The sequence below is a fragment of the Gossypium hirsutum genome, chromosome A09 (assembly GCF_007990345.1).
Source record: "Gossypium hirsutum isolate 1008001.06 chromosome A09, Gossypium_hirsutum_v2.1, whole genome shotgun sequence".
NCBI lineage: Eukaryota > Viridiplantae > Streptophyta > Magnoliopsida > Malvales > Malvaceae > Gossypium > Gossypium hirsutum.
In genome coordinates this window covers 67,329,085-67,353,509 of record NC_053432.1, presented here as the reverse complement: position 1 = coordinate 67,353,509, position 24,425 = coordinate 67,329,085, and the positions used below count along the sequence as shown (strand labels likewise).

The window sequence follows — 24,425 nt, the reverse complement described above, 5'->3', positions numbered from 1 at the left end:
ATATGAAACTAGACTCAATAAGCTTTAATTTCATATTTTATTTAGCCTCTAATTTGATTTTCATAATTTTTGGTGGATTTTCAAAGTCGGACTGCTGTTGCTGTCCAAAACTATTTCAATGCTAATTTTACCCTTTCATAATTATCTTTAAATAGGCTTTTATGCCAATCAATTTCTCTTTTCATATTCATTAGGCCATAAGGTGAAGGGATAAATATATCATGTCCCGATTTAATCTGATCTAAAAGCCTCACACATAATCATCCATCAAATTTACCACATAATTATACACTATAGGTATCGACCTAATATTTATAAAGTCGTCACAAAGTCATTCTCATAGGTATGACTTATTCATTTACATTCTTACCAAAAGTCCAATATACATCGAGCTCATCACTCATGAATTTTTAGTACATACATGTACCCTTTCAACATGATCGTAAACATAGCTTACTCATTTTCATTCCTTACTAATCATACAACATAAATTGAGTACGTATTTCATGAATTCCATGTAAGTACCTGTACCACCCATAACATGGTCATAACTTCTCTTATTCCGACATAAACCGTAAATTTCCTGTTGAACCATTTGGAATACTACAGGATATTCAATAAGCCTCAAGCATAGGGTAAGGTGCCGACGCCATGTCCTGGACATGGTCGTACACTGGCTCACCCATCAAAGTCGATGCGATGTCCCAAACATGGTCTTACATTGACTCTCGTATGTCGAGGCCGATGCCATGTCCCAAACATTGTCTTACACTAGCTCTCATCTATCGGTGTCGATGCCATGTCCCAGACATGGTTTTACGCTAACACATATCAAGCCGATGCCATGTCCTAGACATGGTCTTACGCTAGTTCTCATCTATCGGTGTCGATGTCATATCCCAGACATGGTCTTACACTGACACATATCAAGTCGATGCCATATCCCAGACATGGTCTTTCACTAGCTCTCATTTATCGCTGCCAATGTCATATTCCAAACATGGTCTTACACTGACACATATCAAGCCGATGCCATGTCCTAGACATGATCTTACACGGCTCTCATATTTCGAAGCTGTTGCCATGTCCCAGACATGGTCTTACATTAGCTCTCATATATCCCTAGCATCATGGCGTGAATATCCGATCTATTCCTACAGTTCAATCGGAAGTTTCCCGTATTAATCTCATCATACATTACTCATAGCCACATTCAAACATTTTATGCAAAATCAATCATTAAATGCATAATAACGATAAAGTTGTAATATTTACGCACATCTTACTCGTTTCAATGGAATATCATATTCCATCAAATTTCCAATGTATTCAATCATGACATAAATTTTATTAACACTTGGCATCACTTTCTCGTACTTAATATCATCAACATATAATTCAATACAATCATAGCAAGTTAGATTTCAAGTATATTAACAATAACATGGATAACATGCTTATTGAGTCACACGGACTTACCTCGAATGCAAAAACGGCTAATTATTCCCTTTTTTCCTAAACCGCGTACTTTCTCGATTTAAGCCTGAATCTCAATTTTCTTAATCTAATATAATAAAATTTACTCATTTAATCATCACATTAAATTAAGCGTTCCACATTTCATACTTTGGCAAAATGACCATTTTGCCCTTAGACTTTCACAAAAATTACAATTTTGCCCCTAGGCTCGTAATACGATTTTTTATCAAATTTCCTCATTAACCAAGCCTAGCCCAATCTTTATTACTCTTGTAGCAACTCCAAATTCCAATTATTTCACACAATTCCCATCCATTTAACAAACTTTACAAAATGGTCCATATTAGGTGTTCTCATAAAAACCCCTTTCACAAAAGTTGTTTATTTAACAACTAAGATTCATTTTATTCCATAAAAATTCAGCAAAAAATATGAACACTCCCATGGAAAAGCCCTATACTTTCAACTATTTTTCAAAATAGTCCCCTTATTAGCTAGATTAAGCTATGAGGGTTCAAAAAACACAAAAATCAACAAAAATGACCATCAAAATGACTTACTAGTAAGGGTTGTGAGTTGCTGAAAATTTCAAGCTTCCATGGAGGTTTCTCCTTCAATATTTTGGTATAGAAAAAAATGGAGAAGAGAATTGGCCACTTGTTTTATTTTATTAGTATTTTCTTTTGTCATCAAATACCAAACCATACCAACTTTAACCCATTTTTGACTCTTCATTTATTAAATTTCATGTATAGCCATACACACATGTAATGGTCTAATTACTCATTAAGGACCTCAGCTTTTAAGTTCTATAACTATTAACACTTTTAGCTAATGGAACACAACTTTTGCATTTTGCGCGATTTGGTCCTTTTTCACAAATTAAGCTATTAAACAAGAAAATTAGCTCATAAAATTTTCACACATGCATGTTCTCATGATATAAACAATAAGAAAAACATTAAAATGGTTTTACAACCTCGAATTTATGATCTCAAAACCACTATTCCGACTAGACCCAAAATCGGGATGTGACAGATAGCCTGTTAGTCCAACAAGTTAGACGGACCTTCACGTATGAGAATAGCGAATTCCTAAGAAAGGGATAGAGTGAGGGGTAGATTATTGGAAGAAACCCCTCACTGTGAACAATAATGTAAAATCAGGGTAGGTTCGCCAAGATGGCGAAGTCCAATGCGAGTAAATCCCCATCTAAAAAGATGCCAATGAGTTCTTTAAGACTAAGACATGGATAGAGGGAGTCCGCCAAGGACTGGAACAACCAAATCCACTAAGAAATGCATGCTCTAAGAACCCTGGATGGATAGTTGAAAAGGCTAATAGGTTTCGCAAATATGGAAAAGTATATGAGATAGGGTTAGGTGGAGAGTCCGACTAGAGGAAGATCTTACTAAGAGAGCCAAGTAGCTTAAAGGATCGGGTGGAATTCGCCACCCTAACATAGAACGCTTGCCTTGAATGAGAAGGGATTTAAATTTATGTTTAGTTTATTTTACATTCGTTACCCTCATACGATAAGGCTTAATTATGGTGCAGTAAAGGAACTCACGAAGTTCATTTAAACTTACAAGCGTTGTTTGATGTTCGCAGGATTTACGAAGTTGATCAAGGACTTAAGGGATGGACCAAGCCAGATGTAGTAGAGACCGAGGATCATTAATAGATCAAGACATGCACATAGGAATGAGGTACTGATAAAGGCTTCGCCATAGGATTTATTATGGTGCAACTAGACGACGTCCTTAGAGTCTGGAATCTGAATCAATTAGCCCTTAGCCAAATATAATGTATTATTTTATAAACCAATGATCTGGATAGAGACAGAAACCTCGAGAAACCAAGTTTTTAGTAAACTTAAGGCTTTTACTATAAAAAGTATAATTGTTTTATTATTGGATTATTTTATGTTAGTCTACTTTATAACAATTAAGTTAGAAAAAAAATTAAGTATAGGTCCATCTGTGACGCTCCATATCCAGATCCGACGGATGGGTTGGGCATAGGGTGTTACAAAACTCCTCTACCATGGTGAACCCTTTCAACCCCATTGACCCCAAGTTCCCTTCAACCCAAAATTTCACCCAAACAATTGCTTCCACTTAATCATTGGCTCCAAATAAACCTTTTATGCCGCTCTCTTAAACTTTACATTCGTTCTCTCAGTTCTTGGCATCGCTTTCCATTCTAGTAGCCCACAACCCTGCTTCACCTATCACCTTCCAACCTCAGTTCGCCTTTGGTGCCTCAGCCTCAAATCTTAAGGAGATTTTTGCCCAATACTTGCCACATGTTTTCTCCTCCTGTCTTGCTACTCTATCATCCCAACCAACACTCATTGTCATTTCCTTAGATTAGAATTCTTATTAATAACAACTTTCTAAATCTCAATAGCAATTCACTGAGATACGAAGAAGATGCGCATCATAAAGGAGGAACTTTCTGAGCAACAACATCACTTCCAAGAACAATAGGAATGACAATGCTTACTTGACCAGAAGAATGCTCGAAATGAGAAGTTGATTACGGACCTCTAGCAACTAGAAATGTTGCCAGAAGATTGGAGACACTCCAACCAACTCATCCAGAGGACTCTGTTCAGTCCACCTTCCAAAGGGATTAAGACAAACGCTAGTCGAATGACCCACCAACCAATAACAACCGCCCGGATGATTCCCAAGGCAACATTGCTTCCTTAGAAGAGTAGGTAAAAGCTTTAAAAGTAGAATTGTTGCTAGAAGTGAAGTGAGCCAAAATTGATGAAACCTCTTAGAGTTATTCTAATGAACCTCTTGCGCCAGAGTTGTTAACTTTCAACCTCGCGACCTCTTTCAAGTTCCTTAAGGTTTCTTAAAGTGGTGTGAGGGACCCAAAGGACCACCTCGTGCACTATAATAACCACGTGAATATCTTGGGTGCTTTTGGTGTAGTCAACTGCCGAGCCTTTTCCATTAATCTTTCTTATACCACCTGAGCGTGGTACCTTTCTCTGCCACAGAGCTCTATGCACCCCTTTGATCAACTAGTCAATTGTTTATGAGCCCGTTCCTAGCCAACAAGATACTACAACTGTCTTCCGCTTACTTTAGGAATTAAAATAATGACAATGTAATTAACCAAGGCCATATCCATGTTACCATTCAAGAGGTCCAAGCACAAGTTAAAAACATCCTTACTGATCTTGTCCCAATACGTTTTAAAGAACAAACTAGGAGAATTGATTCAAATTATAATGTTTGGATAGTTTTTGGTTTACAAGTTAAAATTTATAATTATTCGAATAGAATGAAATTTATTTTTTATTTAATTTATAAATAATTTTATTTTTATGATGTAGAAGTATATTATATTTAAAAAGTACATATAACTTTAAAATACTCTATAAGAATTATCTAGTTTTTTACTTGAAAAAAATATTTTTAGAAATATTTATAAAATAATTTTTGAATTTTTACTATAAAACTATAAAATAAAATTCAAAAAACCAAAACCCAAAATTAATATAAAAAAAACAGAATAAAATCGAATTATCCTAAATGGTATAACTAATCAAATTTATTTTTTTCTATTAATTTTTATTTGGGGCTAAATCATGTTTAGAAAGACAAAAAAGGGTTTGACTTATTTGGAAAATAATTAAATTGTATTTGTGGTAGTTTTAGGTATGAGCTTAGGGTTAGGCATGAGAGGAGGAGGTTTGACTTATTTGGCAAATAATTAAATTGTATTTGTGGTAGTTTTAGGTATGAGCTTAGGGTTAGGCATGAGAGGAGGAGGATAGTAATAGGCGTGGAAAGAACTTTTATTTAAATTTTTAGTTAACATCATCAATTTGCAGATCAATCACTAAATAATCTCCTACTACTATCCCTTGTAAAGAAAAGGAAAAATATTTATTTATTTTTCTTAATTTTGTAAATATGAAAAATAGAATATCAGTAATGACAATATATTGTAAAGAAAAGAGAAATAAAAATAAAAAACACATAAATTTTTACATGAAAACCCTTTCGGAAAAAAAACCACGGGCAAAGAAGAAGAAATTCACTATTTCAAATTCGAATAATTACAAGAGTAGTAGACTATATCTATTTATATGTTTGTAAAACCATATTTTAATAGAAGTGTAGTAAGATTGAAACACCTGATTCTAATTAATATCAAACAGATTGAGTTTAATAAGGTTTAAAAACCTTATTCAAAAATAAAATAAAAGAAGTATAGTTCTATATGGATTTTACTTTTATTTTATTTTACCACTGTATTTTATTTAAATAATGATTCGAGTCAATTAATTCTAACAATAACTTTTGTTTTATCTCAACCCATTTATACTTGCTACAATGAATGATTAAATTGGTAAAAGCACATTTTCAAATTTTCTCAATTTCGATATTAAGTAAATTGATTCTTCACAAATAAAAAAAGAGTAATTTATTTCTGTCAATATTAAAAGTTAACAACTAAGGTCAATTAATGATTTTCATTAATTATACATAATTTTGATTAGTATAATAACAAATTAAGTCTTTAATATTTACATATTCTATTAATTTGGCCTTAATTCTAAAAAATTATCTAAAAAAAGTATAAATTTAAAAAAAATCTATAAAATTCAAAAGAATACATGTAAAAAAACTTTAACTTCTAATATTTATAAATAGTCGAAATATATAAATTTAAGGGATAAATTTATTATTATAACAATCAAAATTATGTAAAATTGATAATAATAATAATAATAATAATACTCACCCTCGAAATTGATAAATGCTATATTATTTATTTTTTAGAAATATATACTTTATCTTTAAAAATGATAAATACTAAATTGCTTATTTTTTAGAAAGACGAATTTATTTAATATCAAAATTAATTAAAAAGAAGTGGGAGAATCTGTTTACCGATTAAATTTAACCTCTCGGTTACAAAGCCTTTAGGAAATTTTGAAAATTTTCTTTTTAACCATTCAAAGGGTCCAATCAGAGATGGGAATCAAATCCCCGTTTCCGATTTGATCAGAGTTCGGTAGCCCAATTAAAAAGGATGTTTTTTTTTTTAAGAAAAGGGTAAAAGGAAATATTTTTATTTATAAAGCATTTGTATTTGATAAATTATTTAATCTTTTATAGAACAAATTTATTTGTACAAAATGAAAAAGGAAAGTGAAAAGAAAAAAGAAAATTAAGTTTTTAAATAATTAAAATAATTACTTTATTTTTATAAACTAATTAATTAAAAAGTATTTATTTTTTAAAAATTAAATTTTATTTATAAAATGAATTATAATTATTTATTTATCATCAAGAACAAAGGAAAGAAAATAGGGAAAAAGGAGTAGAAAAGGCACAATATATTTTTTAGTGTAATTACACCTAATATCCCCAAACTATGATCCTCATTTTAAATTGGTCCTTAAACTTTAAAGTATTCTAATTAAATCATCAAACTATTGATGCTATATAAATAAGGTCCTTCCATTACTAAAATCGTTAATTCAGCCATTAAATGAAACGCTAAATTTTATATGGAATAATTTAAATATCCATAAAGAAAAAAAAATGAATATTGTAAAAATAAATGTTGTAAAAATCTTGATTTTGAGGTTTTTGATACTTTTACATAAATGATCATCCACTATCTCTTTTCTAGGTTTTACTTTGACTTTAGTTTTTTATTTTAAAAGATATGCAACAACATTTTATTTTTATTTAAAAGTTTCATTTCAAATTATGTCATATAAAATTTTACGTGTTGTTTAATGGTTAAATTAATGGTTTCAATAATAAAAGGACCCGAATTATATAACATCGATAGTTTTAGGATCTAATTAGAACGTTTTAAAGTTTGAGGACCAATTTAGAATAAAGGCCATAGTTTGAGGATATCTAGTGCATTAACTCATTTTATTAAAAATTAATCTAATTATAATATTATAAACATTTCTTTTATCTAATGGAAAGAAAAGAAAATTATAATATAGGAAGAAATAAAAAATATATAAAATTAATATAAATAAATATGTTATACATTTATAAATTTTTAAAAAGCTACAAAAATAGTTTATATTATGACATAAATAATTATTTATGTTCCTTTTTATGTATATAAAGAATATTGTTGATATGAGGCTGATTTGTACCAGAGAAATCTTTAAAGTGTCGTTTGCCTAGAGCTGACAAATAGTGGCGTATCTAAGAGGTTGGTAATGCCCCGACTCCCCTTAAAATGAAAAATTGTTTATTTAGTCCATTTAAAAATTTAAAAATTTAAAATTAATAAAGATAAATTGCACTTTGTCTCTCTTAAAAATGATAAGATTTTGATTTAATCCTTTAAAAATTATAAATATTTAAGCTATTAAAAATTACAATTTAATTTCGGCTATCCTAAAAAAATTTTCTAGTTTCGCCCCTGTCAACAAACTTCTCAGCGAGTCAATATTGTCTCCAAGACAAGTTGATGTTGTCTGCCAACTACGTGAAGTGCTAAGTGCCTAAAGAGACCTCTTGAAGCGTAAATTCATAAAGCGAGAGCGCTTTATCAAAAAAGATTGTAAGTGAAATTAAGTTTGAAACGCAAATTCATAAAACGAGAACGCTTCATCAACAAAGATTATATATGAGATCAAGTAATACCATGCCTCTCCTCTAATGAACTATATCTTGTAAGTTGAGATTCCAAACTCTATCACAGGCAAATGAACACTATATTCTTAGTAATGAGACAAAGCCTAAGCTAAACTAATATTTTATATTTTATAAATACCAAAAAGAAAAAGAAACGTGGACCACATGCAGTTTACACCTATTCTATTCCCAGTGAAATCTAGGTAATAAAAAATTTAAACAAATTCAGGTCTATTGGTGTAATTAACTAGCCAAGTTTTAAAGGAGTCATAATTTCATGAAACCACTATCCATACTTGAATGACAGTTTTAATTTTTATTTGGTTCCAAACAGAGAAAGCTAATATAGTATAAGGGGCTAAGCATGAAATTAACCCATTAATTTCCCAATTCATTCTTTTAAAAAGCTGAAGAGGCTGCAGAGAGCGGAGCAACACCGGTGGAGTTTGTAAAGCCAAAGACTATCCTTCCTTTCGCTAATTAACAGTCCACTATTCGACGATGGCGCTGTTCTCCGGCTGCCATCTCTTTGTTCTTTCTAATTATCGGCAAACGAATAGCTTCAAAACCCCCCATTCCCATCTTTATTCAAAACACCTTCGCAGCTTAAACTTGGATTTTGCTTTCCACCAGAAAGCCAGAAATAGTAATACTATTGAGAGTGGCAACACCAAAAACTGCGCCGCGCCGGTAGCCAACATGAATGGCTTCCAACCGCGCTGCCACCTTCAATATGATTTGGCTCATGATACCGTCTCTAAATATCAAGTTTTGCATACAAGTAAAGCTGCCTATCACATCCTTTCTCTCTCAATCGTTTAAAAAACAGTCATTTTCGTTTATTTAAATGAACTAAATTGTATTTTATTTTTTTTATTTAAAAAAAATAAATAAATTTTTATAAGTTAAATTAAAGAGTAATTTAGATTTTTTTAATAAAAATCATTCCTTTATATTATTAAAAAATGATATAACTAACAAACTAATTAAATGATGTACACATGACATGCACTCTAATGCGTTAACAATTAATAATTTGTGTTTTATTACGGTGCCGTTGTTGTCTTCAACACCATTTTTCAGATTCAAGAGTTTGTAATGAGCCTCGCCTTCGCGTTGCATATCAGGTGTTTATTTATTATTATATAATTATCAATTTAAGTTTCTTTTTGTTTAAATTATTAAAAATGACATGCACTAAACACATATATTTATCTTGAAATGCCTTTTAGAGTAATCCATTGATGTCTTAATGATTTTTAATTTTTGCAAGGGAATTCGTGGGGCATATAGTGAATCAGCTGCAGAGAAAGCATATCCCAATTGCGAAACTATTGCTTGCCAGCATTTCCATTCAACTTTTCAAGTGACTTACCCTTTACACTCCTCTTAAAACAATCCAAAACCAGTCATTTATTTTAGAGTTTGTTGCTATTTTAAATATTATATCCTTACATATCTATTTTTTGTTTTTTATTATAAAATTATTATGAATTTGTTAATTTAATTCTACTTTTATAAATCATACTACAATTATCATCGTAACATTATTTTATGTTTATGTATATTTATTCTATATATTATAAATAAAATTAAAGATGGTTTATATGTATTAGAATTTGAGCTTTTAACAAACGATTAAAATTCATATTTAGTTAAAAATTACTTGGTATTTATATAAGATATATTTCTCCTAGTTGATTAATGCCATTTACTCTTCTTTTTTTATTATAGGCAGTTGGAAGGCGGGTTGCAGACAGGGCAGTAATACCGATAGAGAATTCATTAGGAGGAAGCATCCATGGAAACTACGACCTGTTGCATCGCCACAATCTGCATATAATTGGTGAAATTCAGTTTGCTGTTTCCCATTGCTTGCTTGCCAACAATGGCGTTGACCTTCATGATTTGAAAACCGTTCTTAGCCATCCTCAAGTATGAACCATTAAAACCTACTTCAACCTTCTTAATTCAGGGCTTAATACGTTAATTTGATACCTAAATGATATTTTTGATTGGGATAACAGTATGCTATTTCTTATGCTTGTATCGGTTCTATTTACCTTAATGAATTTACATATTAACCCTGAATTTGAATGGTACGACATTTGAGGCACTTGCTCAATGTGAGAAGAGCTTGACGAAGTTGGGATTGGAGGGAGAAGCAGTGGCTAATACTGCAGTTGCAGCAAAGGTAAAGGGTCTTAATGATGAGCCACATTACAGTTGATGGGTCTTAATGATAAACATGTGTATATATAGAAAGTGGCTGCCGAAATGCTAAGAGATACAGGAGCCTTGGCTAGTTCATCTGCTGCATTGCTTTATGGACTCAACATTCTTGCCTCAAATGTTCAGGTCAATTTCCACTTTCACCACAAAACCTTCCTATATCTCTCTCTCACACACACACACACACAAAATGGTCTGAGTCTGGCTTTGTTTAATTAGATGTTTATGGCAGGACGATAGCAACAACGTTACTCGATTTCTGGTGCTAGCCAGGGAACCCCTTACTCCTGCCACAGATACGCCCTTCAAGGTCAGCATGTATTTGCTGTTGATTATATTGTTGGATACCGTATTGCATTATGGACATCTAATATTAGCCCTTAAAAGGGGTTTTCAAACAAAACCGATCCAATATCCAACCCCAATATGTTATTTTTTTTAAACTTTTCAATATGTTAATTCTTTTTTAAAAGAGTTTTCAATGGAGCCTCGAGACGGGACGGATGGAGCGTCCGCTGCACATAGGGAATCCAGGGGAGGATTGGGAGGGGATTTAGGATAAAACTGAGATGGTAAATTTGTGGTCGTAAAAGATCAGCGTTCACGGCGTTTCACACAAAAAAACGCTGCTAAAATCAAAACGATGTCATCCAATTATTTGGATCTTATAAAACGACGGTGTTTTATCCAAAAAACGCCATTAGATATATACAATTTGGAGTGATTCCGGGTAAACGCGGCTATATATTGGAACCTAATTTATTTTTTAGAAACAATATAAATATATAAAATTTATTTTACATTATATAATTTATTATTTTAATATAAAATATTTTTTATTGAAATGTTAATTTAAATTTAAATATATTTTACCATTTATTCCTTTTTTATAAAAGAAAACTTTTAAATGAATATTATTATTCATATTAATTTCTTCTAAATTTATATTATTTTATCAAATTATATAATTTTAAGTAATTAGAAACTTTTTTATAATAAATCATTACTATAGCCTATTGCTGCGTTTTAGGAAGAAATGCGGTCATATCTATGTAAAAATAATAATAATAATAATAATTTCTTAAAATATTATTTATTTATACAGAACAAATAGTGGCGTTTCTTGTTGCAACTTACAACGTTGCTAATTGTTTTGTGTAAATACATAGGAGTTCTTTTTTGAAAAAATTATTCTCTGTTTGACGACATTTAGTGTGGGTTTGGATGGGCGATTGGGTGCGGTGCGGTGCGTTTAGCTTACTTTTTGTCTCACGCTACAGTATCGCTACAGTATCTAATCTCACCGCCACCGTTGTTTTTACACTAACCGTAGGTAAACGCACCGCCCATCCAAACTCACCCTTAGTACAAGAAACTAATCGTTTCACAGATTTCACGGTGTTTCATCCGCAAACGCCACTATAGTTATGGCGCCAAACCCATTGTTCGGGAAATCATATTTCCCGCTTTAATTAATTGCTTTTTTCCAGCGTTTTTAGCAAGAATCGCCAATAGTGTGCTCACGCTAGCCGCGTTTTACTTAAAAACACTGCTATGTCCGTACTTTTCTGTAGTGTATCCAACCCTAATATGTTAACTTTTTAATTTTAATTTTTTTTTGAAAATAACTTTTTAAAACTTTTCAATATAGTTTTATGGGATGAAACTTATAATCATATCGGAATATACCGACAATAGTTTACCATATTATTGATTTATTCAATTTAACATTTTTGAAAAAAAGTTAAAAATAAAAAAATATATAAAATAACGAAAAATTAAAATAAGAGGTGTGACACCAACATGTGTCCAATAAGTATAATAAAAAATAAAAAAATTTAATATATATAAACAAATGAGACATTTGTCATATTTTTAATCATGCTTATGAAATTTAGAAACTCCACAACTTGTATATTAAGTAATTATACTAAAATAACATGAAAAATATTTGATTCACTATCATTTTAGTTTAAAAACTTCATAATTAAGAATGAAGTGATAAGAAATGAATGTGAGAATAGTAAAATATATTTTTAAAATAAATAATAAAAAAGAATATATGACATTTTTTAATTTTACTTATGAAGTATCATTTAGTAGACTTTTATATATTACCTTTTTCAAAAGATGACGGGCATTAATTTTGTTAAATGCATTATTCAGAATTTCTAATGCAATTATTTTGGCATTAATTGAAATACATCATTCAGAATACATTATAAATAATTCTGTTAAATGTTGAAATATGTTATTCAAAGTTTATTAATATATATTTCGAAATACATTATTTTTGTCTTAAAAATAATTATATATTGAACAGTCATAATACATACGTGTCACTTGAAAGAATCATTCAAAACATTAAAAAAAAGGTAAAACAAGATTTCAAAAGTGCTTTTTATTAAATAAAATTGCTGAGGTCTTGTTCGGATGGTTTAAGAAAGAAAATTAGGCTTAAGAGTAATTTGAAGATTCGCTCTTAGAGGAGTTATGTACTTTGTTATTCAAAAAAAAAAAAAAGCTTTATAGGCTTAAGAGTAATTTGAAGATTCGCTCTTAGAGGAGTTATGTACTTTGTTATTCAAAAAAAAAAAAGCTTTATATTTATTAATAAGTTGCCATTACCTGATGAAAAATTACAGACAAGTATCGTTTTCACATTAGAGGACGGTTCTTCTGCGCTTCCTGATGCACTTTCTGTTTTTATCTCGAATCGAATCAAACTTTTAAAGGTACATATATATATATACACACACATTAACATTATTATATATTTAGTCATATTGCAATTGACGCACGTCTTCAATGTTTGCTTGAAACCAGATTGAAAGTCGTCCATTGAAGAACCAACCTTTGCAAGCATCAAAGAATAACAGTAAAAGCAATGGGTACGTATATTGTATGACATCCACATATATAGTTTCAGGGAGATGAATTGACAATGTTATTTTTGGTTGGTAGATACTTCAATTACCTTTTCTACGCGGACGTTGAAGCATCAATGGCTGATCAAACGACACAAACTGCTCTCAAACATCTCAAGGTTTGCTTCCCTCTACATCAAGATCATCTATTTCAATACCTTTCAGCATTATTGAGGCTAATAATTTCATTTACAGGAGCTTTCGACATTTTTACGGGTTCTAGGTAGCTATCCAATGGTATGAGCCACAATCTTATTCATCATAAAGGAGGTCCATCACCCAAGCCACGTGGTGATAAATATATGATATACATTCTATGACAATTATCGAGTGTTTTATACACCTAATACAAAAATAAATACGAAATAAAATTCAAAATTGTTATTGGCTTTTATAGAGGTTGTGAAACATCATCAATATAATTGCAGCAACTATACAAATCAATAAAATTAAAATATAAAAAACAATAAACATAATGACAAAATTTACCACTTTTTTTTCTCTTTATCTTCTCCTATCGGTATTACTAATATTGATTTCTCGTCTTAAACCACATACAAAAATATAGATTTTTAAACACAAAAGCTATCTTCATGCTAAATTTTGGCAATTTATTTTAATATTTCTATAATCAGGGAAGTTTCTGCAGTGTTTTAACTTTGAACCTTAAATGGCAAGGGAACAACATAATTTCTGAACTTTCAACAACCATCCAACACTATCATCATGATAGCTGAATATAAGGAAAACCTTCAAAGGGAAAACTTTTCAGAGAAGATCAACTTATTTCGACTAATTCGATTTAATACCAGCAATGTATTAGGCTTTGAGGGATGCACCTGCTTTCACAAGGTCTTCTAGTGCCTTCAATATCTGTGGTTCAGTCAAACCTTCCAAGCGAATGCCCTCTCAACACCCATATCTGCATTTAAATCAAATTGGATCCAATAGATTGATACCACAAATTTATTTATGTTCAGACAGTTCAGGCAAAGAACAATGAGCTCAGTGTCGCCCATTATACTACCTAAGGTAGCTAGCAAGGATCTTGCATGGACACAAATGTAATTTGTGATAAAAAAAAGTGCGAAGGAAGATAGACTTCCCACACAGATCCCATGATCATTCATATAATAAAACATGGAAAACAACAAAATAAAAGTCTATCCTTAGGGAAATGAATAACGGTGAACCTAAATGCTTCCCTTGACTAGTATTATCAGTGTAGAGAACAAAATTTCAGATACCTCACAGCCAATAAAGAAATGCCTTTACCAAATACAAGACCAAACAATACGAGCGTGGACTAAACAAATACAAAAGCAAGTAGTAACAAATCATTGTCCAAAAAGAATATGTTAAACAAACACTCTCCATTGGCTTGTGGCTCGGGTACATGAAGAAATCAAAACCCCCTCATTTTGGAACACAAAAGAGTTAATGGTGAGAAATAATATATAGTAATTAAGTAATTCAATTTCAAGCCTCCTGTCCAAGACCAAAAAATAGGCAAGCTTGCAATGACATGCAAAATCAAAGAATGATCAAAAACAAAGAGAAGAAAGAGATTTGAGTTCACAAATACCACAGATTCACAGTGAAGAATCTAGAATGAAGCATCTTTTATATCATGCAGTTTAACCAAACATATAATAAAGCAATAACCTATTATGCAATCAACCATAGACCGCTTCACTTCCTCTCTTATTCACTCATAAATCTTATCAATTGTATGTATTCTTTCACAAAACTTATTCTACATGTTATTCTTAACCCATTTCCACCTAGAATCACGCAGCCAAATTAACCCAAAACTAACATGACCCAGCAGCTGACAGGAACTATTTTGTGATCATATCTACAGTCTATAAGAAAACATACCCAAAATCTTACTTTCTACCATAACTAAAAACCTAAAATCCCTAAGTTTCCAAACCCAGCTAAAGGCACTATGACAGATTATCTTAAATTTGTCATACATCACCCAATGAACATTAAACTTTGGAATAGAGACCAAAATTCATCATAAACGGAAATCTATTCCCACCAAACAGTTTATCATGTTTTAATAACAACAAACGAGAACAAAATTTCTTGTATTCGAAGGGTCAGTACATTATTCACTCCGTCGAAATTTTCAATCATTCCGTAGTTCATATGCCTATCCAAGATTCCCCAGAATCTCACTATATGGAACTAAGTAGTTGTTTTAGGCAGTGATCTTCAATTCCTAGATCAAAACTCGAAAATGAAAAAAGCAAACTTCATAAATGAAGGATAATGGATATAAGAAAAATACCATATCTAGCCCAAATTTGGGGCTCAATCCCACGGCATTCACGAATGAGGATCGGAAATTTGGGGTTTAAAGTCTTGAGATCCTTGTAATTTTGCTCCACGAATGATCTATCAGGAAAAGGGGGGGGGGAGAGAAATTAAATAAAAGAAAACCAGAAAGAAAAGTATATAGATAGAGGAAAAGAAAACCTAGCGGAGGCACTGGAAGGAGAAGTTTGGCAAAACAGAATTCGTAGCTCTTTGAGATTTCGAGATAATTGGCTTCTCCACGCCATTCTTTTGTTTTCCTTGAGTATCTCACAAAACCAAGGTTTCACGATTGGAAAGCTGGTGCTACAGATGAAACAAACCAAATCCAATCATGATTCATAAACGCATAATCACAAATTTGACTCTTTTGTCATTTTAATTTTTTATTTTTTTAAGTTAAATTTCACTCAGCTCATAACCTTTAAAAAAAATTGAATAATTATTTTTTAAGAAAATATTAATTAAAATGTAAAAATTTTAAATATAACTACTCACATCACATTTCATATTAATTTTTAAAATTTTATAAATTTTATGAATTTTTATATTTTAAATTATTTTATTCTTTAAATATTTTTATATTTATTAAATTATATATCAATATGATATAAAAAATAAATAATATCACGTTAATATACAACATATACAAATTGCTATCCAAATTACCAGAACAATCTCATTAAAAATTAATATTTTAATTAATATTTCAAATTTCGTTTGAAATTCAAGTGCTCATCCAGGTGGGTGGAGAGTCACCCAAGTGGACTCACTCCACCTTTGTGCTGTTAACTTAGTGACTCACTCCAAGAAGAAAAATCGAGAAAGCGACAGTTAAGGATTCTACCAAAGCTATGTCGGTTCTATAACAACAGTAATGGCGGCGACGAGGATGGTGGCCAACAAGCAATAACATCAACTGCGATAAGTACTGACAAGGCTTCCGTTTGGATAGATGCGCATGGCGACGTGCTTTCTCTGGCGAAGGGATGTGGTAGATTTGGTCCTTGGGAATTTGGATGATGTAAGTTCCAGGTTGTGGAGTAGGTTCTCGAGGGATGAAGTTGTTGGTTTTAGCACAAGTGTTTGTCCGAGGTGGGTGGAGAGTGGCCTAGGTGGACTTGTTCAGCCATCGTGCTATTGACTCAATAACTCACTCAATAATCCTTAGCTAAATATTATAATTCTCATTCCAACCATCATGAAAAAAAGTTGAGGCACGCATCAAGTTCAAATTGGCCTAATTCTTCAGCTCTGATGTGAAGCTTCAACTTTTGTTTGTACAACTGCAATTGGTTTTCATATTTAGCTACATTGTAGGGTTTTTAACCCATTATCCAAACATGAAAAGATGAGCATTTGAGCTCTTAAAAATGAATTATAATCAAGGTTTATAGGTTAGAAAAGCGCTTAAGAAAAAAAAAATGAAATAATCAATTAAGCCATTGTTAGGATCTAGTGCTTTAAGTGTAGTTTATTTGTTATTTATATTTGTAATTTTTTGAATATATTAGTTTAAATAAAATTCATTTATTCACATTAATATCATTTATATTTGTCTTCAACAGTTTTTTGCATGAAATGTAAAATGTAATCAAATATTAGCTCACTATTTACCTAATGTAACTACTGCCAAGTTGTATCACATGGTTAGATCAAAATATGAGAATACAACTTGTATTAGTAGGTAATCTAAACGGTTCATAGTTTGATGAATCAAAATTGAACAAATCTATTATACCATTTGTAACACCATTTACTCGACCTGAATCACCGAGTTTGGATATCAGATGTTACAACATACAAACACTTAGCATAATTCTAACGAACTGTGAATAATCTTTGTAATAGCCAATTTTGGCCTGGCCCATTTATAAAATAAAAACCAAAAATAAACAAAGTCCAAATATTTTTACAGACCACCAAATAACCCAAACACAGGCTCAAATCAAAACCCCATCAGCCCATTACCTAAACTAGCCCTAATAGCCCACTTGCTTAAAATTTTCAGCAAACCCTAGCTACCAAGTTTTCAGCTACCACTCCCCCTCAGCCTTGGCCATCACGCGCGCCACCACCACCGCTTAGGGCACCAACCATTGGCCTTCCACGCGTCTGACACCTGCAAGACGAAACTAACACGCAAAATACAAGAAACAAAGAAGAAAAAACAAAAATAATAGCAGACAACAAGCAAAAAACAAAAACTAATCTATGTAATTCGGTTATAAAAGCCGAAACATCCCTTTTTAGTTTTTTTTACGAACACTAGCAATCAAAAAGCAAAAAAATCACAAAGAAAAGGTTAATTTCCGATCTTATTCTCTTCGTTTTCATTTCATTCTTTAATTTCTTTTTGATTTCTTTTTGATTTTTGTTTACAAATCTATTAAACGAAAGTGGGCATAAAAGAAATAAAAAAAAAGAAGAGGAGAAGAGAGTCTTATCGGATCCACCCCGTGGGGGCGTCGTCGGAGCTCCCCTCTCCGTTCGGCACGATGAACCGCCTACGATGATGGGTTTCAAACCCTAGCAGAGGGAGGCTAAAAGAAGAGGGGAGGGAGAGAAAGCAAACAGCTTTCTGATTTTTTTTAAATGGGAGCTGAAAAAAAAAGGGTTTTGGTTGTAAAAAATGATGATGAAACGGCATAGTTTCATTAACCCCCCAGGCCTTAAAACGACGCCGTTTAGGGGGGGACTCGCGCACCCAACCAGGTTTGAAGGGGAACCCGCGTGTTTTTAAGGCCCAAATGGGATATTTGCGGTTATGATCCCTCCTTCTTTCCTACGTCATTCCATTTAGTCCTTTTTTGCACTTTTCCTTTTTTTAAATTTTGCCCTTTTATTTTATTTCGTTTCCATTTTGATCCTTGGCCTGGACGGGTGAAACGTAGCGCATGGACTTGGGATATTACCCCTTTTTGTCCTCCCGAATCTAAGAATGTTTTAATTTAGTCCCCGATGGCCTTCTTTTTTTTTATTTGCAATTGACACCTCATATTCTGATCTATTTTCAATCATGTCCTGAACCCTTTATTTCATTTATTTATTTTAAAATGTTTTATTAATATGTTATTTTGAATATTTTTATAGGCTGCTTACATTAGATTACTTATATGAATTATTTATCTAAATTTGTTTTAAATGTTGATTATTCAAAATTGTATTATTATTATTTGTTTCAATTTTTTTTTCTCTCTTTAACATTATGTATTCTAAATTGTTTTGTATATATTATATATATTCTGGCTTTCTCACATGTTATCTATATAGCATTTCAAACTTTTTATACCCATTATTAAAAAATTGTTTTGTATATTATTATTATTATTATTTTAAAATCTCTTTTACTTTAGATTCTTACTTATTACTTTTAAAAAATCGACATATATATTATTCATTTTCAAAATGGTTTTATATATCTTATGTTAAATTTTTTTTATTTTAAAAATAGTTTTATTGTTATTTACTTTAAGTTTTATATATATTATTTATTTTTTACACTTTTATGTATGTATATATATAAATTATTTTAAAATTATTCATATGAATTTTTTTTATTTTTCTTCTTATAATATAGATTTTAAAATTCTTCTACATTATTTATTTTAAACTCGCTTTATGAATTATTCATTTTAAATTGTTTTATTATTTACTTTAAAATTTTATATATATTATTAATTTCAAACTGTTATATCTATTTTTATATATATACTATTTATTTCTTTGATGTCTTGTATATTACCAATTTTAAAATTTCTTTTACACATACTCTATTTTTAAATTGTTTTGCACATTGTTGAAATTAATTTTTTTTTCATTATTTATTTTAAATTCTTTTCTTGTCATTTTAAAATTTGTTTTACGTTTTATTCATTTTAATTTGCTTTATGATTTTTTTAAATTCATTCGTCTTTGATTATTAATAATTAATATTTAAATAATGTATGTTGTGTGATCATTTTCATTGTGTATTTTAATTCGTTTATTTCTTATTGTTGCATTATTGTTATTCATTCGTGTAATGTTGTATCCATGTATATTTGTCTCGTGCTCATTGCTATTTTATTCCATATCATCGCCTCATGAATTAAACCCCAATACATTTATCCAATAAATCGCTTTATTTTAACTTAAACAAATAACATACGTTGTTAAGTTTCATATTCGCTATATCTCAAAAAGAAAATTTCAAAATAAGGCAATGTTTCGTGTTTCGGAACATCGAAGAATTGTGCCCTAACTTACGGGGTTTCGGTTCTCTCGTTGATTCTAAAATAGCTAAATATCCTTTTGATTTTTTTAAATAAACGGAATTCCAATTAAAATTAAAGACGACCTTGCGCTCGGGAATTCATGGTATTGTGTCTTAACTTACGGGATGTGATACTTCGATTTCTCGAGATAAGGAAATCTTTAGTAATTGTTTTGAGCTAATGCAAACATTTAAAAAATCGATGCTAATAAAAAGGATCATATTTCAAACTCATTCCCGATTTTTAATTTTCAACATTAAGACACTAACTAATCAATTTGGTACTAATTTTTTGGCATGTCGAGGGTGCTAATCCTTCCTCGCACGTAACCGACTCTCGAACTTGTTCTCTTGAATTTTGTAGACCAAAATGCCGTTTTAGTAAACTAAAATTGTTTTATTAAAACAAAGGTGATCCGATCACACCAAATAAAGATCGGTGGTGACTCTTGTTTTAATTTTTATTTTCAAACAAAGTCAATTCCCACTTTTGAAAAAATGGTTTCGACAGCTTGGCGACTCCACTGGGGACTGTTTTTGAAAGTTGAGCCATAAATTTGATCATTTTTTGTTCTTTGTCGAAATTTGAAAATCTGTTTTAAACTTACGATCATTTCATTGCATCATTTCATTACATTTCCTCTGTGTGGTCTCTGTCTCTTTATACGATTGCCTTTTTGTTCGACTCTTTTAACTATACTTTTGCACATCATATTGCGTTGTTGGTCAATTTTACCCCTTTAAGTGGGAGTGAGAAACAACTCCTTCGTAAGGTCTTCACCTCCGTATAGGATAGTGGATCACTTTCAGGATACATCCGTACCTACATCTTCGTGAGGTTTTCATCTCCGTATAGCCATAGGGAAATGTATTCCCCTGGATTGAACTCAGTCCGTATGAGCCTATAATGGGTGAGGATCGAGGAATCTGCTGGTTCAAGTACCTTTACTTTAGAACCGAACCACATTTAATGAGCCCTAAGAGCCTACCCTAGGTAGAACCACACCAAACCCTAGTGTTTACTCGATTAGGTGCTTAATTATTCCTTATTTACTTTGAATTATATTCTTTGTATATAATACTAACTTGTTGTATTTTGTTGTTATCGCATGGCATCTCATCATAAAAGGGTGTTGATTCACGTTCGGTTACTAGATAGGAGAGTTTAGCATGGAAAAAGGATTTCTTGATAGAGTGGAGGATAATGCGGCCGTCCGAGTGTGGTCCAAGAGAACGCAATGATCGTATACGCGATCAGGAAAGGGCCTGCGAAAGGGCGGGCTTACTAGCTGCCCACTCTGAACTCCAGAATCGTAGTTCTATAAGTACGACTACTAAATTAAATAAATTGCAATTCTAAGAAAAATCAAGATAAATCCCGAAAAATCCGTTCTTAGAAAGATAAATACCGAAAAATCCGTCAATAAATGACAAACCCCATTATACAGATAATAGGCGAAAGGTAGTTGTAGAGAAGCGGCTGTGAAACGGCGATTCCCCCCTTTCCATTGAAGTAGGGGGCCTCTTTTTAGGCATCCGCTTCGGCTGCTTCCTCCATACCCATACTATGAACACTTTACCAATCTATCACTTTTGATAAATCGTTTAATTTTCATACAAGCCATCGAGTAGGCCAGCCCGCGCTATCAGTCCAGTCCCTATGCCCGTCTTCCTTAAAGTAAGAAATTATTATTTCGATCTATGATTCTAAGTGGTCTTTGGATTGTATTCCGGTCAGAGAATGTGCATTGCCCTCCCCCTTTGGCCTGATTTCCTTCTCTCTCTCTAAGTCCATGAGCTAAGGAGCATTCAAAAAATATTTGTATTAGTGCGGTTCGCTTTCCCTTGTGACTATGGTAGGATGGTTAAGTTAATGTAGCCTATGGCTTCGGTGGTAGCTAGGCTAAGTCTAAGGGATATGAACCGGAGTTGTGAGATTTCACTTACATCAGTGTGCCTCAGAACGACCTGCAAGAATTAAGGGATATATGGAATAGTTGGAATAGCGAGGTCAATCAACTCTTTTACTGTAACTATGGCAACCTACCCTATTTGCTCGATGTAAAGGTGGACAAGTACTTGTTTCGGGCCCTCGCGTAGTTTTGGAACCCCGCTTACAGTTGCTTCACCTTCGGATGAGTCGATTTAGTACCTACTGTGGAGGAATACATGGCGTTACTTAATTGCCCGAAGATTCAGGCTGATAGGGCTTATTCAAAACCTGTCAACGTCCCTCCCTTTTTGAAGAAATTGATGAATATCATGGGGATGAGCGAGCAATGGGTTGCAACCCGCATCAAGTAAAAAGGGGATAGTAAGTGTATTCCTTGGAGGAATTTGAGGGTCTTGATCCTTACACACCCGGATTCGAAGAAAAAGGTTGATGTTTTTACCTTAAGCCTCTACAGTTTGGTCATCTTTCCTAATGCACTCGGACACATAGATGAAGCCGTCTCAGATATATTCGATCGACTTGATAAAGGTACCACACCCGTCCCGGCAATCCTAGCAGAAACTTTCAGATCCTTGAACGCATGTTGGAAAGCAGGCGAGGGAAGATTTATTGGTTGTGCACAGCTTCTTTTAGCTTGGCTCCATAGCCATTTTTGAAAGGTGGAGAAGGTTTCCTATCGGGTTTTCTCTAAGGACTATTCCCCATTAAGAGAATTAGTGGCTACATCGAGGCGAGACGACATCTCAGAAAAGAAATGGATAACTATTCTCCAGAATTTACGGGCCGAAGATGTTGAATGGAGGGCTCCGTGGTTAATCCCTGACGAGATCTTATATAGGTGCGGTGATTTTGAGTGGGTCCCTCTAGTTGGAATATGGGGAGCTATTGGATACGCTCAACTGCTTGTGTTAAGGCAGTATCGATCAAGGCAGTTTATACCGGTGACACAAAGGTTGGCACAATATAGTTCCCCTATAAAGACAACAATTATAAGAGGAGGGTTCATGAGATATCAGACGCTTGGAACCAAACTCGAAGAATGAAATGATTCACCATAGGCCCAATGACGACCCCCGAATATGAATGGTGGTGGGGTAGGAGAGTCAATGACAACATCCCTAGGCCGAATCAAGGGAACACTCGACCGATAGAAGAGCATTTACGGGTCATCCTATTCGAGTTAAAGATCATTAAATAGGACTTTAAGAAAAGGAACTCGGAGTTGAGGAAGAAGTTAGAGCAGCTAGAAGAAGAGAAAATGAAGTTGGGATTAGACGTCGATATCCACAAGCTAGAGGCTGAAAAGTTAAGGAAAGGAAAGAAAAAGGTCGAGGAAGATTTGGATAGTCTGAAAACCGATTACAAGAAACTGCGTATGTTGATAAGAACTACCGGTTTAGGTAAAACGGCGGAGCCATGGCGTCAAGAGGTTAAAAAGGAAAAGACTAGAGCTAACTATTGGGAGAAAAGGTTTCAAGATGCCTTAGTACGAGAAGACACTCTGAAAAAGAGTTTGTTAGAAAGCCAAAACGAAAAGGAGAAGTTACGAGCTCGGGAGCTTAAATTGGAAAGATTACTACATCAACATCGTAGCAGTAATTCGATAATTAAGCTGAAGGCTAGTCTGAGCAGGATCGAAGAGTTGAAAGGGAAAATAAAGGAACTCGAGACTGCGCTACGAGATAGTAAAATTCGATTAGAACTTCTTGAGGCAAACAACGACCAGTGCAGGGAACAGCTTCACCGCTCTCAAGACCAGATTAGAGATAGAGACTATGTCATAGGCGAAGCTGTGCTCAGGTTCGGGAGGTAGCCGATCACTTGCAAACCTTGGTAGTTCAGGCTGATGTATTGAGCTTAAAGTACGAGTCAGAATCAGATCGAGGTTGAAACTTAGCTTGGCTTCTTAGAAAAGTTAAGGCTTTGGGCATTAGGGCAAAGTCGTATATGTAATCATCCGTTCTATGTAAAGAAATTTTTCTTCTAGTGAAATTCTTCTAATGAAATTGAATTAGAGTCAACGCCTCTTTTTGCATTCATTCATTTGCATTACATTTCATCATATGCATCATATTTCACGAAAAGACCCTGATTAAATAAAATTATTTCAATTAATCTGGAAACCAACAAGAATCAACCAACCAAACACAGCTACAATACCCGCCGTAAAACCAAAGCAATGGATCAGAGATTAGAAATGATAGAACAAATGCAAAGGGAAATGCAAGAGCAATTACAAGCGCAGATGCAAGAGCAACTGGCTAAAATACAACAAGATATGAGGGGAAAAATGGAAGAATCCCAAAATAATATGATAGGCTAGTTGGCGCAGTTGTTGGCTAGAGAACGCGAAAAAGGGAATAGCACTATGGGGAACGATAATAAAGACCCTATCTATCCTTCAAGCTTTGCTCCGGTAAACACTCAACCACAACCGGAGGTGCACCCACGAACGGTACCTGTCACTATTAGGCCCCAGCAATAACAGGCTAATGCCTCACACCAATGAATATTCCTATAGGTTCGGGCTCTAATCCCGGGGATAATCCAGCTAATCCATTTGTCCCAGACCTTGATGACGCGGCAGAAATGGAAAAAAGAAAAGT

General features: G+C 32.8%; 1 protein-coding gene and 1 pseudogene across 1 annotated transcript; one reads left to right on the top strand and one right to left on the bottom strand.

The window, feature by feature from the left end:
- The first annotated feature begins 8,419 nt into the window (after positions 1 to 8,419).
- LOC107889235 (arogenate dehydratase/prephenate dehydratase 2, chloroplastic) lies at positions 8,420 to 13,679 on the top strand. Its single transcript, XM_016813591.2, has 11 exons — positions 8,420 to 8,907; positions 9,210 to 9,253; positions 9,400 to 9,492; positions 9,861 to 10,061; positions 10,240 to 10,320; positions 10,389 to 10,484; positions 10,591 to 10,668; positions 13,004 to 13,093; positions 13,185 to 13,249; positions 13,323 to 13,404; positions 13,481 to 13,679. Exons 1-11 carry the CDS (start codon positions 8,628 to 8,630, stop codon positions 13,526 to 13,528), a joined length of 1,158 nt encoding a protein of 385 aa, XP_016669080.1. The 5' UTR covers positions 8,420 to 8,627; the 3' UTR covers positions 13,529 to 13,679.
- Positions 13,680 to 13,875: 196 nt separating this feature from the next.
- Positions 13,876 to 15,977, bottom strand: LOC107889236 (NADH dehydrogenase [ubiquinone] 1 alpha subcomplex subunit 2-like; annotated as a pseudogene).
- Positions 15,978 to 24,425: the final 8,448 nt, after the last annotated feature.

What these genes read in the sequence shown, in the direction of transcription:
- LOC107889235 (XM_016813591.2), top strand. Translation starts at nt 8,628, where the DNA reads ATGGCGCTGTTCTCCGGCTGCCATCTCTTTGTTCTTTCTAATTATCGG. An exon ending in GCCTTCGCGTTGCATATCAG is followed by an intron (nt 9,254 to 9,399) that starts GTGTTTATTTAT and finishes AATTTTTGCAAG; the next exon opens with GGAATTCGTGGGGCATATAG. An exon ending in ATTTCCATTCAACTTTTCAA is followed by an intron (nt 9,493 to 9,860) that starts GTGACTTACCCT and finishes TTTTTATTATAG; the next exon opens with GCAGTTGGAAGGCGGGTTGC.